Source organism: Anas platyrhynchos, chromosome 3, assembly GCF_047663525.1.
Source record: "Anas platyrhynchos isolate ZD024472 breed Pekin duck chromosome 3, IASCAAS_PekinDuck_T2T, whole genome shotgun sequence".
Classification (NCBI taxonomy): Eukaryota; Metazoa; Chordata; class Aves; order Anseriformes; family Anatidae; genus Anas; species Anas platyrhynchos.
The window spans coordinates 2,339,964-2,357,800 of record NC_092589.1 but is presented as its reverse complement, the minus strand read 5'-3'; the positions used below and the strand labels follow the sequence as shown (position 1 = coordinate 2,357,800).

General features: G+C 45.6%; 2 protein-coding genes across 2 annotated transcripts; both read left to right on the top strand.

The window, feature by feature from the left end:
- The first annotated feature begins 6,485 nt into the window (after positions 1–6,485).
- On the top strand, positions 6,486–7,654 carry LOC140001977 (zinc finger CCCH domain-containing protein 11A-like). Its single transcript, XM_072035044.1, has 3 exons — positions 6,486–6,549; positions 6,753–6,818; positions 7,338–7,654. Exon 3 carries the CDS (start codon positions 7,355–7,357, stop codon positions 7,652–7,654), a length of 300 nt encoding a protein of 99 aa, XP_071891145.1. The 5' UTR covers positions 6,486–6,549; positions 6,753–6,818; positions 7,338–7,354.
- Positions 7,655–7,685: 31 nt separating this feature from the next.
- Positions 7,686–12,168, top strand: LOC140001976 (zinc finger CCCH domain-containing protein 11A-like). Its single transcript, XM_072035043.1, has 6 exons — positions 7,686–7,710; positions 7,769–7,845; positions 9,609–9,801; positions 10,442–10,611; positions 11,026–11,087; positions 11,637–12,168. The coding sequence occupies exons 1-6, from the start codon at positions 7,686–7,688 to the stop codon at positions 11,902–11,904; spliced, it is 795 nt and encodes a 264-aa protein (XP_071891144.1). The 3' UTR covers positions 11,905–12,168.
- Positions 12,169–17,837: the final 5,669 nt, after the last annotated feature.

The window sequence follows — 17,837 nt, the reverse complement described above, 5'->3', positions numbered from 1 at the left end:
TGCCCAGGAATCTGGAAGGACACAGATTTCTTCAGTCAGGCTTTCTGTTTATCTAGAATACAGTCTCAGTGAAGTATCCTGTACCTGCCAAACAGTCTCTTTCTACAAATACAGAGACAGAATTGTTATCGTCTTCACTGAGAAATACTTGGCTTCTCCCTTCTTTCCAGCTAAAGTCACTGCTCCATAAAAATTAGAAACTAAGACAAAAAAAGCAAACAAAAATACCCACAAACAAACCAAAAGCACTAATGAAAAGCTTAATAGTGGAAAAAAATAGTCATGTTGCCAATTCAGGGCTCAGAGTCTCAGAGAGCGTGGTGAAAGGTGACCCCCAGCGGGCTGCTGGAGGAAGCTGAGGCAGCGTTCAGCTCTAACCTTTGCCTTCTTGGCTGGCATCTTTGCACTCCTGCTGTCAGTGGGTGTTGAGTGTCCTTCCCCCCAGCCTCAGAACGTGCCCTCAGATGTAGGCAGCGTTTAGCAGCTAGAATTCACTCAAATATAGAGTACAAATCATGCGTTTTCTGCTTTTGCTTTGGAACTCCTAGCTTGAGGTTTTCCTGCAGGCCATGAGGTTTCTTGCAGCAGCAGGGATGAGTTCTGTTAGCAAGAGGCTGTTCTGTGCTTCGACTGTGGGAAGACGAATGGTTACCTGTGCACCGTTAAATAGAACTTGACACCTAGCACACCGCACTTGCAGCCTGTGGGGTGCTTTAACAAGCAGGTAAGTCAGCAGAGGCTGTTTTGCAGCCGGGGTGATGCTGGGTGATTAAAAAGCAGGGGCAGAACAAGGAGTTTCTGGTGTTCATTCTTGCTTGTCATCTGACTCTTCACTTCCACTGTTCTTTAAAAAAAAAACAAAAACAAACAAACAAAAAAAAAAACAAGGGGCAAGCATCTTAACATCTTTATTATAAATGGAAGGCACAAAACAAGCCAGCAACAGAGACTGTCCAAGAGAAATACGTGGTGCTTTATAAACAAACAAGGAAGTACCCTTAGGCGGGTGTGATAATCCTCCTCTAACGCGTTTTTGGAGTGCAAAAATAGATTTGTTCCTTTCTTGCTCTTCTCTCCAGGACAGAGGCAGAATAGCCAACTGCAAAGTTAGACCAGGGAGGTCAGTTTGTTCCATACTGAGAAAGACAAGCCTGTAAAACAAACTAGACAGATTTTCTTGGTACTATTTATCTTCCTTCAGCAAAGGCAAAGCTTATGCCACTTTTTGGTGTGTATTTCCAGAATTTGGGAAAAAGGCTTTGCTCTCTTCGAGAGACTGATAACTTGATTTGATTAACTGAAGAAAGCTGGAAAACTGTTCGTTCCTCATTATTTTTCACTTGTTACTTTCTTTAGGGTTACTTTTAAAAAGAAGATTTCCCTGCTCACAAGCCAGTAGAAGACTTTCAGCCCAAGCAAGGGTGAAGACAGCTCTCTCCAAGAGCAGAGGAAGTCCCTGTGGAGAGAACCCGAGCTTGTTAGCAGAACTCGTCGGCATGTCTAAACAAGGAGACGATTGCTACTTCTATTTCTATTCTACCTGTACCAAGGTATGGCTGGCTTTCCTTTGCTTTGCTTTTTTTCCCCATTTTTTTCAGGAAGGAGTAGATTAGGAGGAGGAAGCACACTGGTCTTTGGTTAACTTGAGAACCAGATAGATTCTGAATTCAGTTGTAGCAACATTAGGCAGCAGCATGGCCATTTTTGAGGCTGTACTCTATTTTCCTTGTTGGTTTCCTTTTGGTTCCAGGGAGACAAATGTGCCTACTGCCACTGTGAAGCTGCTCTGGGCAATGAGACGGTCTGCAAGCTGTGGCAGGAGGGTCGTTGTTTCAGGAACGTCTGCCGATTCAGACACATGGAAATTGACGTGAGTGCCTAACGATGTGTTCTCAAAATAAATCAACGAAAGCCTTTTTCAGTGCCGTAGGTGTACTGATTGTGCTTTTGCAGGATAGATTTGTTTGCTTCCAAATCATACTGGTTTCTGTTACCAAGAGAGGGGGTGGGAGGAAGCAGAGGGAAATAAAATCAATGCCTTAGGTGTGTCTTAGCAAGATATATGTATATATTTTTTTTTTAGATGCTGACAGTCTTCTCAACAGATGCAGAATAGCTGTTAAATAGACTGCTAAAACCTGCTGGAGCAGGGGGGTAATAAACAGGCTGTTCTATCCTCATGGGAGCAGGCTTGATAATGAACTATCAGGTCTCTTCTGACCCACAGTCCTTCAGATAACGCTGTTCTAGCTGCCTGGGGTAGGAAGTGGGGAAAGTTAAAGGTGCAGAAGAACTAAGTCTCCAAGAAGTAGTTCTAGACAGGGTTAACCTAGGCAATTTCGGATGTTCTTTTTCCCTCTGAATAATCCTAGTATAATCCTAGGTGTATTAGTTTAACCCACCCTCAACTGATGTCTGAGAGTGCCTGTCTTCTCAAACTGAATGATGACAAATCTAAATGTGCATAGTGGTTGCAGCTTATGCAAACTTTGTGAATATGCCCAGAAATACTACACTTAACTGAGAAACTGACCTTTGGAATGATGTTTCAGCACTGTGTTGTGACAGCTGTCATGATCTGGAGCTGCGCATCTCTTTGCAAGCCTCAGGCGCATGTTATCACGAGCTTTTCTTTCTTTCTGTCTTCAGAAAAAGCGCAGTGAGATTCCTTGCTACTGGGAGAAGCAGCCGGGAGGCTGTCAGAAAGCCAACTGTGCTTTTCATCATGCAAAGGGACGTTACATCGATGGACAATTCTTCCCACCAAGCAAGAGTGAGTTTAGGTCCTTTTTCTTGAAGCGCTGAAGACTTAATTTGGAGTATTACTTAGTGGGTGCCAATCCTGTAGGGGCCATCAGGTAACTGTTCATTTGTGAGTGCAGGAAAAGGTCTGCAGTCATAGGTGGTCAGTTAAACCGAGTGTACTGCTGGTGTTTGTTTTCTGCTTTCGTGCTCAGCTTCTCTTTGCTTTGTGTGATGTTTGCCTTGCAGTTTGCTTCCTGTTGTTTCATCTTTTGCTGGGTGGTAGGGAGATGTGTTGTTGTTCGAAGGGAAGTCATTGTTCCCGGTGTAAACAGTGATGGGATGGGCAAAAGGAGATGCTGAATTCGTTGTCTGTGCGGGTTATCTGCCTTTCCTACCATCTCTTTGCATTGTGGTCAAAGTTTTAAACTGCCATATTACCGATGATCCTCCTCTTCCTCTAGCTACCCTGCTAAGTCCGCCTGAGTCTGCGGACGATGATTTGAAAGTGGCTCAGATGTCACTGCAGCAAAAGAAACTTTCTGTCCAGTCAAATCCCTCTCCACAGCTAAGGGGGTGATGAAAGTGGAAAACTCTGAAAATGTCCCAAGCCCTACACACCCTCCAGTTGTAATCAGTGCTGCAGATGATGATGAAGATGATGATGGTGAGCATGTGTTGGTTCTTGGAAGGAATTTGTGCTGTAAATGATTGTGTAGATCTTTGGTTCTTGAAGGAATTTGTGCTGTAAATGAATGTGTTAAATCTTTGGTTCTTGAAGGAATTTGTGCTGTAAATGAATGTGTTAAATCTTTGGTTCTTGAAGGCATTTGTGCTGTAAATGAATGTGTTAAATCTTTGGTTCTTGAAGGAATTTGTGCTGTAAATGAATGTGTTAAATCTTTGGTTCTTGAAGGCATTTGTGCTGTAAATGAATGTGTTAAATCTTTGGTTCTTGAAGGCATTTGTGCTGTAAATGAATGTGTTAAATCTTTGGTTCTTGAAGGAATTTGTGCTGTAAATGAATGTGTTAAATCTTTGGTTCTTGAAGGCATTTGTGCTGTAAATGATTGTGTAAATCTTTGGTTCTTGAAGGAATCTGTGCTGTAAATGAATGTATAAATCACAGATGACCTGAGGTCTGACTAGCGATAGGGCAGGCGGTCTGGCCAGGTCACTGGTGGCTTTGTCTGGCAGTCAGTGGACAGAACCTGAAACGTTGGAGGAAAGCTTAGAACCACTCCTGGCTTTAGCTGGTCTGTTGTGTAAAGTTCTGTGTGAAACTAGGAAGGAAATTTCTTTTTTCTGTCTGAAGAGCAATGTGTTGTGTAGTAGTTAAAGCTGCAGAGAGAATCTAGAGTCCTAGATGTTTTGTCCTAGTGTATTCTACTTAGGAGTTCATCAGGTCAGTGTAGCTGTTTAAAAAAACAAAACAAACAAAAACAAACAAACAAACAAAACAGCAACAAAGTTTTTTATATGAACCATGGGCTGAAGTGTCACTGCATGAGCTACGTAATCATGAACAATCTGGTCTATGCATAACTGAATAGATTTTTCCCCTTCAGACCAACTTTCTGAGGAAGGAGAAGAAACTAAAACTCCCGTCCAGCAACCAGCTGCGGAAGGCAAAAATGGATTACGGGTGATTTCCACTCGCAAAGGCAGTTCTCCTGCTACTAAACAAGGTATTCCAGCACCTTAGTAGGATAAATCAGAAGAACTTGACAGTGAAGTCAAAAGCAGTGTGGTGTAAAAACACAACAAAATGTAGGGGTGCTGAATGGACTCGGTTATTTCCATGATCTCATTTCTGCCATTAATACCATCATGTGCCCATTGGGTCAGAAAGGTGAACTCCTTTTCTTTACTTTTGGAGAACAAACCAGGGCCACAGCATGGAGTTGAAATGGCTGCACGTGCAGCCTTGCAACCACTGTTGATAAGCCATATCTAACGATAGAGGGATCTAATATGGTGTAAATGGATTAAAGTTAAAACTACATTTTTAAGCCTGAAGGATGAAAGGAGGGGCAAAATGCCATTGGTTCTAGGGCTCTTTCACTTGTGAGGAGTGTTGACAGGCTTTATTCTAAATACTTCAGAAAGTTGCTGAGCGCTAAGAAGCCTGAGGACCTGTGGTCCTCCGTGAGTGCCTCTAAGCCTGTCTCATGAACTGTTTCCTGTTTTCAGAGGGCAATCTGAATTTTGGAATAAAAACACTTGAGGAAATCAAATCGCAGAAGATGAAGGAAAAAAATAAAAGACACGGTGGTGAGTTAATATGCCCTACTTTCTGATCCTGTTCACGGCAGGTGATGGTGCCTGGGAGCTGCTTGAGGGACAGACTTCCATTTTTAGCTGGGGGCATCAAGCAACCTGATTCTCAGCCAGCTGGTATTCTAAATGGGAGTTCAAAGGGCAACCAGAGGCAAATTAGTCACCTCTCTTATTTACATGCTCTGCTTGCTGTATTTTTGACAGTAACAAATAATTTAAAGTTTTTTGTTCTTTGTGATAGTTTTTTATGCTGGGTAAACTTCCTTATGTTTTGGTTGCTCTGAACAGAAGGTTCTTCAAGATCTTCTCTTCATCCCGTTGATTCTATGATTTTTCCTGCTCCAGAAAAGGAAAATGTCCGGACAGTGGTGAGAACTGTGACACTGTCTTCCAAGAAATGTAGTAAGGAATGCTTTTGTTTTGATTTCATTACTCCTAAACTGGAGGGTTAAGCAATAATTAAAACAATTCACCCGTGTTAGCCTTCTGGTGCTGCCTTCTGTTCAAAACGTGCTTTTATGCTTCAAGTCCCTGGTTGTACTGGAAAGATTTGGTGCTCAGGTTAAGTGCAGTGGCAGGAGAAAAAAAAAGTGTCAGTATGCAAATAGGGGGGTAACTGAAAAACAGAAGAGTAACGAGAAGAAAGAGCTGTAGAAGACAGTGCTATATAAGAAGCAATTTCTGAAGCATTAAAGAGGCTGACAGTGGCAGGTGTGGACACAGTATGACAGGAGTTTGTGTATAAATTGTTTAGAGCTGTGCAAATGCCTTTGAAAGGGAAAAAAGTGTGGAAGTACTTTTACTCGTAGACATTCACCTTAGAAAGGACTATTTCTCAGCATTTGTACCTAATAATATTCTGCTTGCTTATGCAGCTTTGTTCTGCACAAAGTATAGCTGTCAAGCAGACTCAGATTCACTCTCTACTATCTCAGCTGGAATTTGAAGCAAGCACTGAGACTCTTAATATTTTTTTCTATGTTAATTATAGTTAAAATATGAGTTTATGTGGTTTAGCTGTCAAAACAGTGTCTGACTGGGTTTTTTTTGGACATGGGCTACTGGTTTCTGTGAAATAGAAAAAAAATTCCCTTTTGTTTTAGGGGAGGAACCTGTGGTTCGACTAGATCTTGCTGCTAGACAAGGAAAACGGAAAGCCTCCGCGGGTAAGAACTTTTTATGAGCTGTTAAGTAGGTGCTGCCTTCTATATATGACTGCATTAAAGAGTATTTTTGAGGTATGAAAGGAAAATACATTGCAGTGGAGATCTGTGTTGACTGCAGAAATGGCAAAAAAAAAAAATCATTTAGCAGCTGAAAGGCAATTCTATGAAAATACGCTTGAAAAATAGAAGCTTATTGTTGACTGTTCTCAAACCTTCCTGCAAAGAAAAGTTCTTACAATACTCCTTGTTTTCTCTGAAGACGATGTAAGCACCGTTCCAGTGAAGTGCAGCCTTGCTGAAAGGCTGGGGAAGAAGGTAGAGGCTCCAGGAAATGCTGACAAAGCACCCAAGAGAGATCCAGGTACTAAACGGGCATCTGGATTGGATTCCTGGGTTTTGCATTTAGTCTTTCTGTTTGTCCTTTTCCAGTGATGTTTCTTTTTGCATGTTGGCTGAGGTTGTAATCACTGGGATTCAAAGTTCCCTTTCCTGTCTTGTTTTGAACTGTGAACCTGAAGTTGACATTATGCAGCCTCCCTAATTCGTTCTGTTTCTGTTTTGCAGTTCAAGTTGCCAAGTCTCTGAAGGACAGGCTGGGATTACCTCCTAAACAGACCAGCACTGAGAGAGGTAACAGCTAGATATTAAATATGCTTTCTCCTCCTTCCTTTCCATGAACTTGGACTGCTTTCATCCATCCCTAAAAACTAATTTAAACGAAAACAAAGAACTGATGCCTCTTGCTTGAGTGCTGAAGCTCTTCTGACAGCCACTATCAGAAATCTGGCTCTAGGTGTGTGTTTATTTTCTACTTGTGCCTTGTCAAGGTTTTTAGCTGCTTCTGTGAACCGTTACGTACCATTAGAATAGAACCACTGCCAGGAGCAGGAATTTGAAATGCAGTCTGAAAAAGTACTAAAGTAAAGCAGCATTTCTGTGTAGCAGTTCTCTCTGGATAGGGCTGGTCTTCAAAATACAAGTGGCTCAGAGGAGGAGGAGAATGTTGTTCTAAGGATATTGTTCTAAGATGCATTATTGGGAACACTCAAGATTAGTTTTCCTTAGTGCTCTGACAAATTTTGGAGACTTAAAATATTGCTGGACTCTCTTTAAATGTCGGTGCTTTTCCTCATTTCTTGATGATGACAGGGAAGGCTGCTAAGCCGATGGGAGAGATCCGTGTGAAAACACTGGAGGAAATCCGTCGTGAGAAAGCTCTTCAGAGACGCGAAACTCAAGCCAAAGGCGAGGCTGAAGGGCATGGTAAAACTGAAGATTCCAGCGCAGGGGCAAGACCTGCTCGTGCAGGTCGCATCAAAACTTTCTCTGAAGCCTTGTCTGAAAAAAAGAATAATCGCTTGGTAGAAGAGAAGAAAAAAGCAGGAGAATCCCATACCAAGAGCAAAATTCAGGGTGAGTCCAAGAAGCAGCTCGCTCTGTCCGGGCGAATGGATTGCACATTGTAGCCTTTCTCTCTCTCTCTCATGGGACACAAGGATGCACAAATGCACAAAGGAAACAAGTACCCAGCTTGCTTTATTTCTGCCATTGACAAAACTTTTTTTGGTCTTTTTTTAAAGCACCTGAAAAAGAAGAAAAGAAGGCAGTGGAATTGAACCGGCCTTTTCCTAACCTTTCCTCTGTAGCTGATGTACAGGTGAGTCCTCTGTGAAGACACACATCCATTCGTACAATTTCTGATAATTCTGCCAAGTTTTGTTACTCACCGTGTGCCACCCTCTTGAGTGTGTTCTTACCCTTCAGCACCTGGTAGGAGCTGCAGTGCAGTCTAAATCCTATCGCCAGCAGCATTTCCAGACAACTCTGTACTCCTCAAACTTGGAATCAGTCTGTTTATACCACAGCAATAAAGAAACCCTGTTAGCACCAGCTGAAATCTACACGGTTAACATGGAGGGAATTCTTTTTGTTCTTACTGACTTGATCTGTCAGACTGTAGTGGGTTTACGTGGCAAGGCTTTGGTAGCAGGGGGCCATAGGGGTGGTTTCTGTGAGAAAGATCTAGAAGCCGCCCCATGTTTGGGAAGGGCCCCACTGTTTTCCAGAGCTGAGCCAATAAGCGATGTTGTTTTGCGCCTCTGTGAGAGCATATTTAAGACAGGGAAAAAAACGCTGCGCCACACAGCAGCTGGGAGAGTCAAGGGAGTGAGAAACAGCCTTGCAGGTGCCAAGGTCAGTGTAGAAGGAGGGGGAGAGGTGCTCCAGGCGCCGGAGCAGAAGTCCCCTGCGGCCTGTGGTGAGGACCATGGTGAAGCAGGATGTCCCCCTGCAGCCCATGGAGTATCACGGTGGAGCAGGGTTTCACGCTGCAGCCCATGGAGGAGACCACGGTGGAGCAGGTGGCCCTGCACCGACGGAGGCTGCCGCCTGTGGAAGACCCCTGCTGGAGCAGATTCCGGGCCTGACCTGTAGCCCATGGAGAGGAGACCACGCAGGAGCAGGTGATCTGGCAGGAGCTGCTGCCTGTAGGGGAGCCAGGTTGGAGCAGTTTTCTCCTGAGGGATGGCCCCCGTGGTACGGACCCATATCTGGAGCAGTTCTGGAAGAGCTGCTGCCTGTGGGAAGCCCACGCCAGATCAGTTCGTCAAGGACTGCATCCCGTGGGTGGGACCCCACAGCACAGGGGACGAGAGTGACCGAGAAGGAGCGGCAGAGAAGAAGTGCTGTAGACTGACCATAACCCCCATTCCCCCGTTCCCCTACACCGCTCGGGGGGAGGAGGTGGAAGAGGGTGGATGGGGGGGGAGGTGCTTTTGGTTTCTTTCTTTTGTTTCTCACTTCTCTAGCTTGTTAGTAATGAGCAATAAATCTTACTATCTGTCTTCTTATGCTGAGTCTGGTTTGCCCGTTACACTAATTATTGCGTGGTTTTCTCGTCCTTATCTCAATCCTTGAGCCCCTTTCACATATTTTCTCCCCATTCCTCTTTGAGGAGGGGGAGTGAGAGAGCGGCTGTGGTGGAGCTCGGCTGCCCACTCGAGCGGAACCACGACACAGACATGAAAGATTTAATACGGAAGGCCAGAGTTCTGTGTTGAAGGAAATCAATCTGTCAGTGGATACTGTATAGGGGAACTTGTATGACGTTCTGCTGCTTAAAAAGAATGGGATAAATAGATGTACAGCAGAACACCCTAGCTGTTTAAAGAAGCTTGCCATAGTGGATATTGCAGATATGCGAGACTGTGTCCATAGTAAAGCATGGCTCTTGTTACAGGCAGAATTTTATGGAAAAAAAAAAACAACAACAAAACAACAGTAACCTGAAGGATATTAATATGCTGTTCCACATCAAGACCATTTTGGAGGGATTGCTGATCAGATTTTCTTAACGAAATCTCCACGCACGGATTTTTTTTTTTTTTGTCCTATTCATGCACTACTTTTCTTTCCTTCTAGCCCACTCAGCAGAGTGGAACTCGTAAATGTCCAGAGAAGAGCTTTGAAGAGAGACGGTGGGAGAAGTGGCAACAGAGAGAACAACAAGAGAAGCTTCGGAAGGAGGAAGCTGCTGTCAAATCTACTGCTGGCTTCTTTAATACTGAACCAGCAGGGAAAGTGGCAGCTCAATTTCAGGGCCAGGAAGCTAAAAGTAAGTGTTGAAGGTTAAGAGTTCCTTAGGTTGTCTTCTGAAATACAGACAGAAGATGACAATTCTCATGCTGTAACTCTGGCTGGGTGCATTTTGCCACGCAATGCTACGAAGCGAAGTGTGTACTTTCTTTTTCTTAGTTTGTTTCTTTTCCTGCCAGCCAGATGTTAGGTAAGGAACGGGAGACTAGAAAATGACACTACAAATTTGGACGTTGTAGAACAACTTAACTGTGGGACATCACTGCAAGGGAGAGGCAGCTGGTACAACAGTTGCATACACTCTTGTCCTACTCTAACTGCTGCTTTTTCCTTTCCTAGAGGGAGCAGGACTTTAACTATAAAAGCTGTCTAGGTTTGTGAACCCGGCTTGCACTTAAGATTGCTATGTGTCTGAGGTTTCCCTTCTCCTGGATTATAATTTACTGTAGCTATTCGGTTTCTTGGTTCCTTTGTATGGATTGTTGGTAGACAGAGTTTACTATGTGGAAAACATTCCTGAGAATCCAGGCAATGGCGGTGCAATTCTGCTGGCCAAATGCATTTAACTGTGTAGAAGGACTGTGGAAATGATGAAGAGAACCTGGATTTTTCCCGAGGCAGAGCAAGACTGTATCAGTTCTCTCTTCCTTTTACTCTAGCCAACTTGATGACATCTGCGAAGCCTTCGGGTGGGAAAGTCACTTTCCCCAAGAAGAAGGCACTGAAACGTAAGGCACCTGGGAGTTATCCCTCTGCCATAGCAGCTGTGGAACTCCGGACTGCCTTGGATGCTGACATGATGGGACCTCCAGCCAAAAAAGCAGCCATGGTAAGGCCAGGGGCTAATGCAGAGATGGATCCCTTGTTAAATTTCTACCCTCCTCTAGGAGAAAAGGTGGAAAAGTCAAACGTTCTGCAGGCCTTCTGTTTCCTTTGAAATCCAGGAGCTGTCTACAGGATGCTTGTAGAACCCTTCTGTATTTATGAGATGAATGGCACTCTTTAACCGGTACTCTGATGCTGTGATTTCTCTGGTGTGGGCGATTTTGTCCATGAATGCCATGTTCTTAAAAGACACAAGATCATGAGTAACCTCCAGGTGAATGTGAACTTTCTTCAGGAGCACCTTGGTTTTGTATTTTGGCCACGGCTCCGCAATGCCAGAGGAGAAGCAGTGTGGAGGAAAAAGCTATTAAGGAATCTTTTACCCATGTGTCATAAATACTGTTTTGCTGCTTTCTAGGGTGTTTCAGACGTGCCGGAGCACGTCCCAGCCATCAGACTTGAAGAAAATCCCCCAAACAGGTGACAACCCCAACTTGTTCTTTCTCTTAATCAGTGTATATCCCCAGGGAAACATAAGTTCTGTCACATGTGGGAAAAAATGAGGGTTCTGAGATAATTAAAGCCAAAATCCATCAAAGGAATAAGTCACCTGAAACCACTTTCTAGCAGGAAATCTAGCAGGATTGCTTAATTAGGCTTTCTTTAAATGCTGCAAGTCAGCACAGCTTTCCAGTGACTTCTTGGGTTGTCTGAATACCTGAACGAGGATGAGGTGAAGTTCTACTTCCTCGTGAGGTGATAGATGATGAGTAGTGTCCTCTGCCTTTTGGTCCTCAAGAATGCCACCTCAACTCCAGGTGCCCTGGCTTCACGGATAAACCCCCAGACTGAAAAATGTAGCTGCTAACACATTGGGCTCTAAATGTAGCCCTGGGTTGATTGATAACAATCCCTGTGTAAGACTGAAGCGTAGGAGGGCTTGCCTACAGTTTTAAGAGCCGGTTTGCAGAAAAGGGATTTCCCGTTAAGAAATGGCATATCCTGATTGTTCTTTCTTGCTCTCCCAAGACCTGAAGTGCGTCTTGGAAGCCCGGCAAGATTTGAGGAGCAGATGGAGATCGATCTCGAGACCTCAACCTCAGCTTCTTCCCAGCTAGAAGAGGCACGCACACGCCGGCTGAGTTCCACGGGGAACGCGCCCTTATCTGCAGGTGAAGATTTTGAGAAGCTACTTTGGGAAATCTCAGGAGGCAGACTGGAAGCCGAAATCGACTTAGACCCAGGGAAGGACGAGGATGACCTCCTCCTTGAACTATCCGAGATAATTGACAGTTGAACCGCGTAGTCCTATGGTATATTTAAAAAAAAAAAAAAAATTAAAACTGTTCTTCTTGTTGGATACCCTGAGGTGATCCTTTTTCTAACTGAGGCTTTGCAATGAGACTTAAAGCACAGTCCGAAGTGGTAGAAATTGGCAGGATCTGCACTCAGTTGTCCTAAATTTCCCTGCTGGTCAGAGTTAAGGTCTTGTGCACCCGTTCTGTAACTATAGGTGGCTACCTTCGATATCGAGAGGACAAAGCACTTCTTTTGGCACAGAAAGATCTCCATTGGCACGCCACGGTGGCTGCAAATCGGTCTTCTGATGGAGCGATGCTCTGAAGGCTTAAAGGTAAAGCTTCGTCCTTCCTCCCCCCTTGGCACAACTCGATGTTGGGCACATTGTGAAGCTTCGGTGTTCTGATTTCTCGGACAGTTGATACCCAAATCCTGGAGTTACTATGTCAACTCTTGACTTTTACTCGTGTATGCCATTGTTTTGACTGTACCCGTGTCAGATGATGAAGCTGTAGGGGTGGGAGGGAGCAGAATCGTTATTCCAGCGTGTTGTGGACCAAACTTGCTGCCAGGAGTGGGGGTGGGGGTCAGCCCACCCAGCCTTACTTTCAATTATCAGGGATGATCAAATGATGAAAAGCAGCAGCTCTGCCATGCGGCTCCGCTACCCCCACTCCCTTCTCTTGTGCTGTACCAAAGTTCCCCCAGGCTTTGGTTGGTGCTTTTTGTTGGTGTGAGGAATCCGGGGCGAGCAGTCGGGACTCTGACGCAGTCACGGGGTCGATGAAGGGTTGTTTAAGTGCCTCTTGGTTTTAAAAGTTGCTCCCCTGAGCTGCTGGCTCTGCTGCCTGCTACAGCAAATGTTCGGGTGCCATCAGCATCGCGCTTTGGGCGTGGGCACTGACCCTGCGGAGGACAGAGCTGAGATTCGGGTGTATTGTGTACCCTGCCACCAGCCATCGATTTTTATTTTTTTTTTTTCCCTAGCAGATCAATTTTGAATTATTTTCCGAACTTTTTGCGGCACGGTAGGCTCTTGCCGCTATGATTTGTGAAGCTGTGGGGGCCCTCAGGCATTTGCTGCTGGCAGAGGAAAAGCGCTTGTCGAATTTGTTGTAAATACTTAATGTTGGGACAAAACCACGCGTCTCTGTGTGGAGGGATGGGGATCAAAAAGCAACTCCACTGCTATGACAGAGTCCCTATAGGCAGTGTGGGTTTTCTCTCTATGCAAGCCTCATTATTCAGAGGCAGAGTATGGCTTCGTCCATTCAAGGTCCAGAATCAGTTGTCAAATGCTAGCCAAAGCCAGTGGCTCCTGGGCTATGTGACAAACTAACCCTAGAGCAAAACTCCTCCTTGTCCTCTTACCTGGTGCCCTTTCTGCGATGCCTTTAGGGTGAGTCAAGGCTATGATCTCCACCTTCTGGGGCTGGTGTTTGAGCTATGTCCTACCTCAGTGCTGAGACTCTTTTGGCTCTGTAGAGGCCCTTTGCCATGACACGAGTGACGATGAGAACTAAAATCAACTAGCCTCTGAAACGTTCTTGTTCCCAAGCACAGTTTTTTCACTGGATTGCTTGAACTCCTAGTTTTTGGCCGAGAAGCTATTGTTTCTCTGTGCCTCTAATAAGAGGCTTTCTCTGGAGCCAAGTCAGGATGGTAAGATTGAGCTGGGCAAGGCCATCGAGGAGGAAATTCAATCTTCCCAGCTGGGTGTCTGACCCTTGGAGCCCGGGCCAACTGATCTGAAGCGGCTGTAAAAGCTTTATTTCGCAGCATCGCTGTCTTCCCTGCTCGCATTCTAGGCACGGTGTTTCTGCTGACAGCATCTTCCACCTCCTCAGCAGAAGCTGCTTCTTTCTTTAAACGTAGTACAGGCTGGACGCAAAGAAAGAAACTGTTAGTGGTGCTTTTAGCTATTTAAATGGGGAGAAAAACAGCCACTGTTTCTTTCTTTGTCCAGGGCAGCCACGAATGCTTGCGTGACGTGGGCTCCTCTCCCACGTCCTTAATTGCCAAGCCGATAGCGGCTCTGGTGACGTGTCCCGTGGGTGTCTGTGCAGTGACGGGGCTGCCTCACCCCTGTGTACCCCAGGACAGACATCTGGGGGGCTCTTTGCTGCTACCACAGGGCGCAACCTGCGGGTCCTGGGGCAGGCAGGATGAGTGCTGCTGGGCCCGGAGGGTAGGCCTGGCCTGAGAGGAGACAGTAAAGGAGACAGGTTTGGGGCTTAAAGCAGGCTTGTCCTGCCCCAGCCTTCTCCAGAACCTGTGTGCCTGGCTCTGGAAAGCCGTGACAAGACATAAAATGACTCGCAGCTTGCCACGAGAGCTGCGGTGGTGGAGGAATGGCCGCCTCAAGGGGCTGAGGCCAGGCACCATCATGGGCAGGACTCGAGAGACGAGGCACAATCTTGGCACAGACACAGAAGGGAAGGGGAAGCACTGCTCTGCTGGCCCTGAGCGGTGCAGCCCCAGGAGAAAAAAAAAATCGGTGTTTCCTTACGCTGATGTCCACACTGAAGGTGCAGAAGGGTTCCGTGCTGTTGCTTGGGTCAGCCTTGTTGCCAGGTTGGGAATGTTTAGCCTACCGGTGCTTCGGTTCTGTTGGGCTGCACTCAGAGTGTGAGCTCTGGGCGTTATTTCTCAAATACTGCGTTATTGAAGTGTACAGAGCCGAGATATTCTGCGGATAGGTGATTTAAGCCATGTCAGAACCACCGCTGTGGTGTGTGCCAGCGTCGGACGCCCGTTCGACTGATCGGTCGGAGCAGGTGAATTGAATTTGGTGCTGGGTGGCAAGGTGGTGTTGGGGGAAGAGCTAGGCTAAGGAGAGCTTCCTCCTGCTCTGCCCCTTCCCATCTCAAATGGCCGCTTCCTGGGGAGATGGGTTCGCTGGGACCCATCTACAACGTTACAGTGAGGATGAGGAATCCTCTTTAGTCCCGTAGGTATTTGCTGCCAGGCCGCAGCGTTGATTTCAGAAATTGTATTTCAAAAAGGAAAAAGAAAGGAAATCTGTATTCTTTAACATACTCTCTTTTCTCGGAGAGTAGATGTAGGAGCTTCAGCAGTGCCCTTCCTCCCGAAATGATTCCCAGTGTCTGCTCAGACACTGAGGAGGAAAATAGAGGAGAGCCACCCGATATAAATAAAGGCAAGAAGGGGTTAAGGATTAAGGGAAAACCACTACTTCAAAAATTGGTGCTCTCTACAAACCGGTTAAGGGTTTGGGACCTGCAGGTGCTGCCTACACCTGTGTGCGTTGCAGTCGTGCCTGTTGCCACTGAGCAAAACGGGGAGAGCTGCTTTGTCGAACGCGGCGTGTTAAAGCACGTGCCACTGCCTGGAAGAAAAGCACGGACTTCCCTCGTGTGGGACTTCTTCCCTAGCGATCTGTGGTTTACCTGATGGTTTCCTATAAGCTGCTTCCTCAGCTGGAGGAGGAAGAGGAGTGACCTCAACGTTGCCGATGGTGTATTAAGCTATTTTCGTAACAACAACTAGGTTGAAAAGCAGTTTCAGTTTAACATCTGCATGCTTGGGTGTTATTAACAGAGCTTTGTATACTGAGCTGGTGCTTGGTAGGAGAAAAAACATAAACCTTACCTGGGAAACTTGGACCCCCTCAGCTACATACTGCTATGAGGAAACTCAGATGTAAGAACACACTTAAATAACACATCAGCAGAGCTGTTGTGCTCCTGACCACCAAAGGCACCTTTTTCCAACACCGTCGTACTGGAAGTTGATGCAGCTGGTTCCATCCGTAACGTGGGACTGTACACTGCTGTAAAAGAAATATTTTTTCACAGCTTTGGACAAAGTGAAGCAGAGAAAACCACACCTAACCACTGATACCTGGACCCCAAACTGCCACAGACTGACAGTGATGCCCACTGAATATCTCCTGATACCCTGCTGCCTTCTGACTGCTCCAGCAGAAGTCCCGTTTGAATTAGCCAGCAGGTCCCTCTGAGTGGCTTTGCTAAAACTCCCGCCGTAGGAAGTATCCTACGGGAGCCAAGTTGCTAAACTGATGTGTGGTTTTCCCTTAACCCCCTCAGCCCTGACTTTCCAGCTCCTGACGACACTGCCAACGTGTGCAGTGTCACCGTGTGCCAACTAGGTGCCAGCTGCCGTGGTTTGTATATTGTAAAATTAGTGATTTGGGACTCGTGAGCACTGAGAACAGGTTAGCAATTGCTTAAGAGCTTTACTTGTGTCGGTCTGGGGCAGGGAGATGGGTGAAACATCTTAGGCTTGAAAGTGATTCCCTGCAGAGTGACGTGCTCAGATCTGCACAACAGATCTGTCGTTCTGGTCACCTTATTAGATCCCTGCTTGAGAGGGTGCTTGCAAGAATCGATTCCTCTTCACCTTGATGTGTCAAGCTAAAGAGAAATCTGTGCCGCAGCACTGTCTGATCAGACGAGTGCCTCGGTTCAGGATTGTTCTTTGACAGCTGCAGAAACACCACGACGATCAGCGCCTTCAGAACAGATTGATTTGATCTTGAGGCTGTCATAAAACAGGTCCCTGAAGTTTGAAGACTCTTCCAATAGTTTGGGCCAGCAAGGAGCAGCTGTAGCTGGCGGCTGCGGTAACTTGGGGCTCAGAGGCTCAGAGAGCGTGCTGAAAGGTGACCCCCAGCGGGCTGCTGGAGGAAGCTGAGGCAGCGTTCAGCTCTAACCTTTGCCTTCTTGGCTGGCATCTTTGCACTCCTGCTGTCAGTGGGTGTTGAGTGTCCTTCCCCCCAGCCTCAGAATGTGCCCTCAGATGTAGGCAGCGTTTAGCAGCTAGAATTCACTCAAATATAGAGTACAAATCATGCGTTTTCTGCTTTTGCTTTGGAACTCCTAGCTTGAGGTTTTCCTGCAGGCCATGAGGTTTCTTGCAGCAGCAGGGATGAGTTCTGTTAGCAAGAGGCTGTTCTGTGCTTCGACTGTGGGAAGACGAATGGTTACCTGTGCACCGTTAAATAGAACTTGACACCTAGCACACCGCACTTGCAGCCTGTGGGGTGCTTTAACAAGCAGGTAAGTCAGCAGAGGCTGTTTTGCAGCCGGGGTGATGCTGGGTGATTAAAAAGCAGGGGCAGAACAAGGAGTTTCTGGTGTTCATTCTTGCTTGTCATCTGACTCTTCACTTCCACTGTTCTTTAAAAAAAAAACAAAAACAAACAAACAAAAAAAAAAACAAGGGGCAAGCATCTTAACATCTTTATTATAAATGGAAGGCACAAAACAAGCCAGCAACAGAGACTGTCCAAGAGAAATACGTGGTGCTTTATAAACAAACAAGGAAGTACCCTTAGGCGGGTGTGATAATCCTCCTCTAACGCGTTTTTGGAGTGCAAAAATAGATTTGTTCCTTTCTTGCTCTTCTCTCCAGGACAGAGGCAGAATAGCCAACTGCAAAGTTAGACCAGGGAGGTCAGTTTGTTCCATACTGAGAAAGACAAGCCTGTAAAACAAACTAGACAGATTTTCTTGGTACTATTTATCTTCCTTCAGCAAAGGCAAAGTTTATGACACTTGTTGGTGTGTGTATATATATTTATCCAGTGCTCTCACAACAAAAGTTTGATTTGAAGAGGGCACCCAGATTTGATTTTTTTTTTCCAGTAACTAGTATAATAAGCACTGGTATTTTTGTATAAAAACAGAAAAATACAAAACAAAAGACTGAATATTATGTGGTATGCATGACATTAAAAAAAAATGGTAGTTTCAAAGCAATATATACCCTCGTGTGTTTGCCAAATCCTAGAGTCCAGCTTAAATTGCACCTGATCTTTATGGCATTTTGATATTAATCTCTATGTACAATGTTTTGCATGTAAAATACATGGTTCTTGGAAGAAAAAAAATAAAAAAATAAAAAAATAAAACCCCAAAAACCATGAATCTGCCCCAAAAGTCCTCC

Bases quoted from the DNA above. Each gene is read 5' to 3' on its own strand.
- LOC140001977 (XM_072035044.1), top strand. From the start codon at position 7,355: ATGGGAGAGATCCGTGTGAAAACACTGGAGGAAATCCGTCGTGAGAAA.
- LOC140001976 (XM_072035043.1), top strand. From the start codon at position 7,686: ATGCACAAATGCACAAAGGAAACAA. The intron at 10,612-11,025 runs GTAAGGCCAGGG...GCTGCTTTCTAG, and splicing joins CAGCCAAAAAAGCAGCCATG to GGTGTTTCAGACGTGCCGGA. The intron at 11,088-11,636 runs GTGACAACCCCA...TGCTCTCCCAAG, and splicing joins GAAGAAAATCCCCCAAACAG to ACCTGAAGTGCGTCTTGGAA.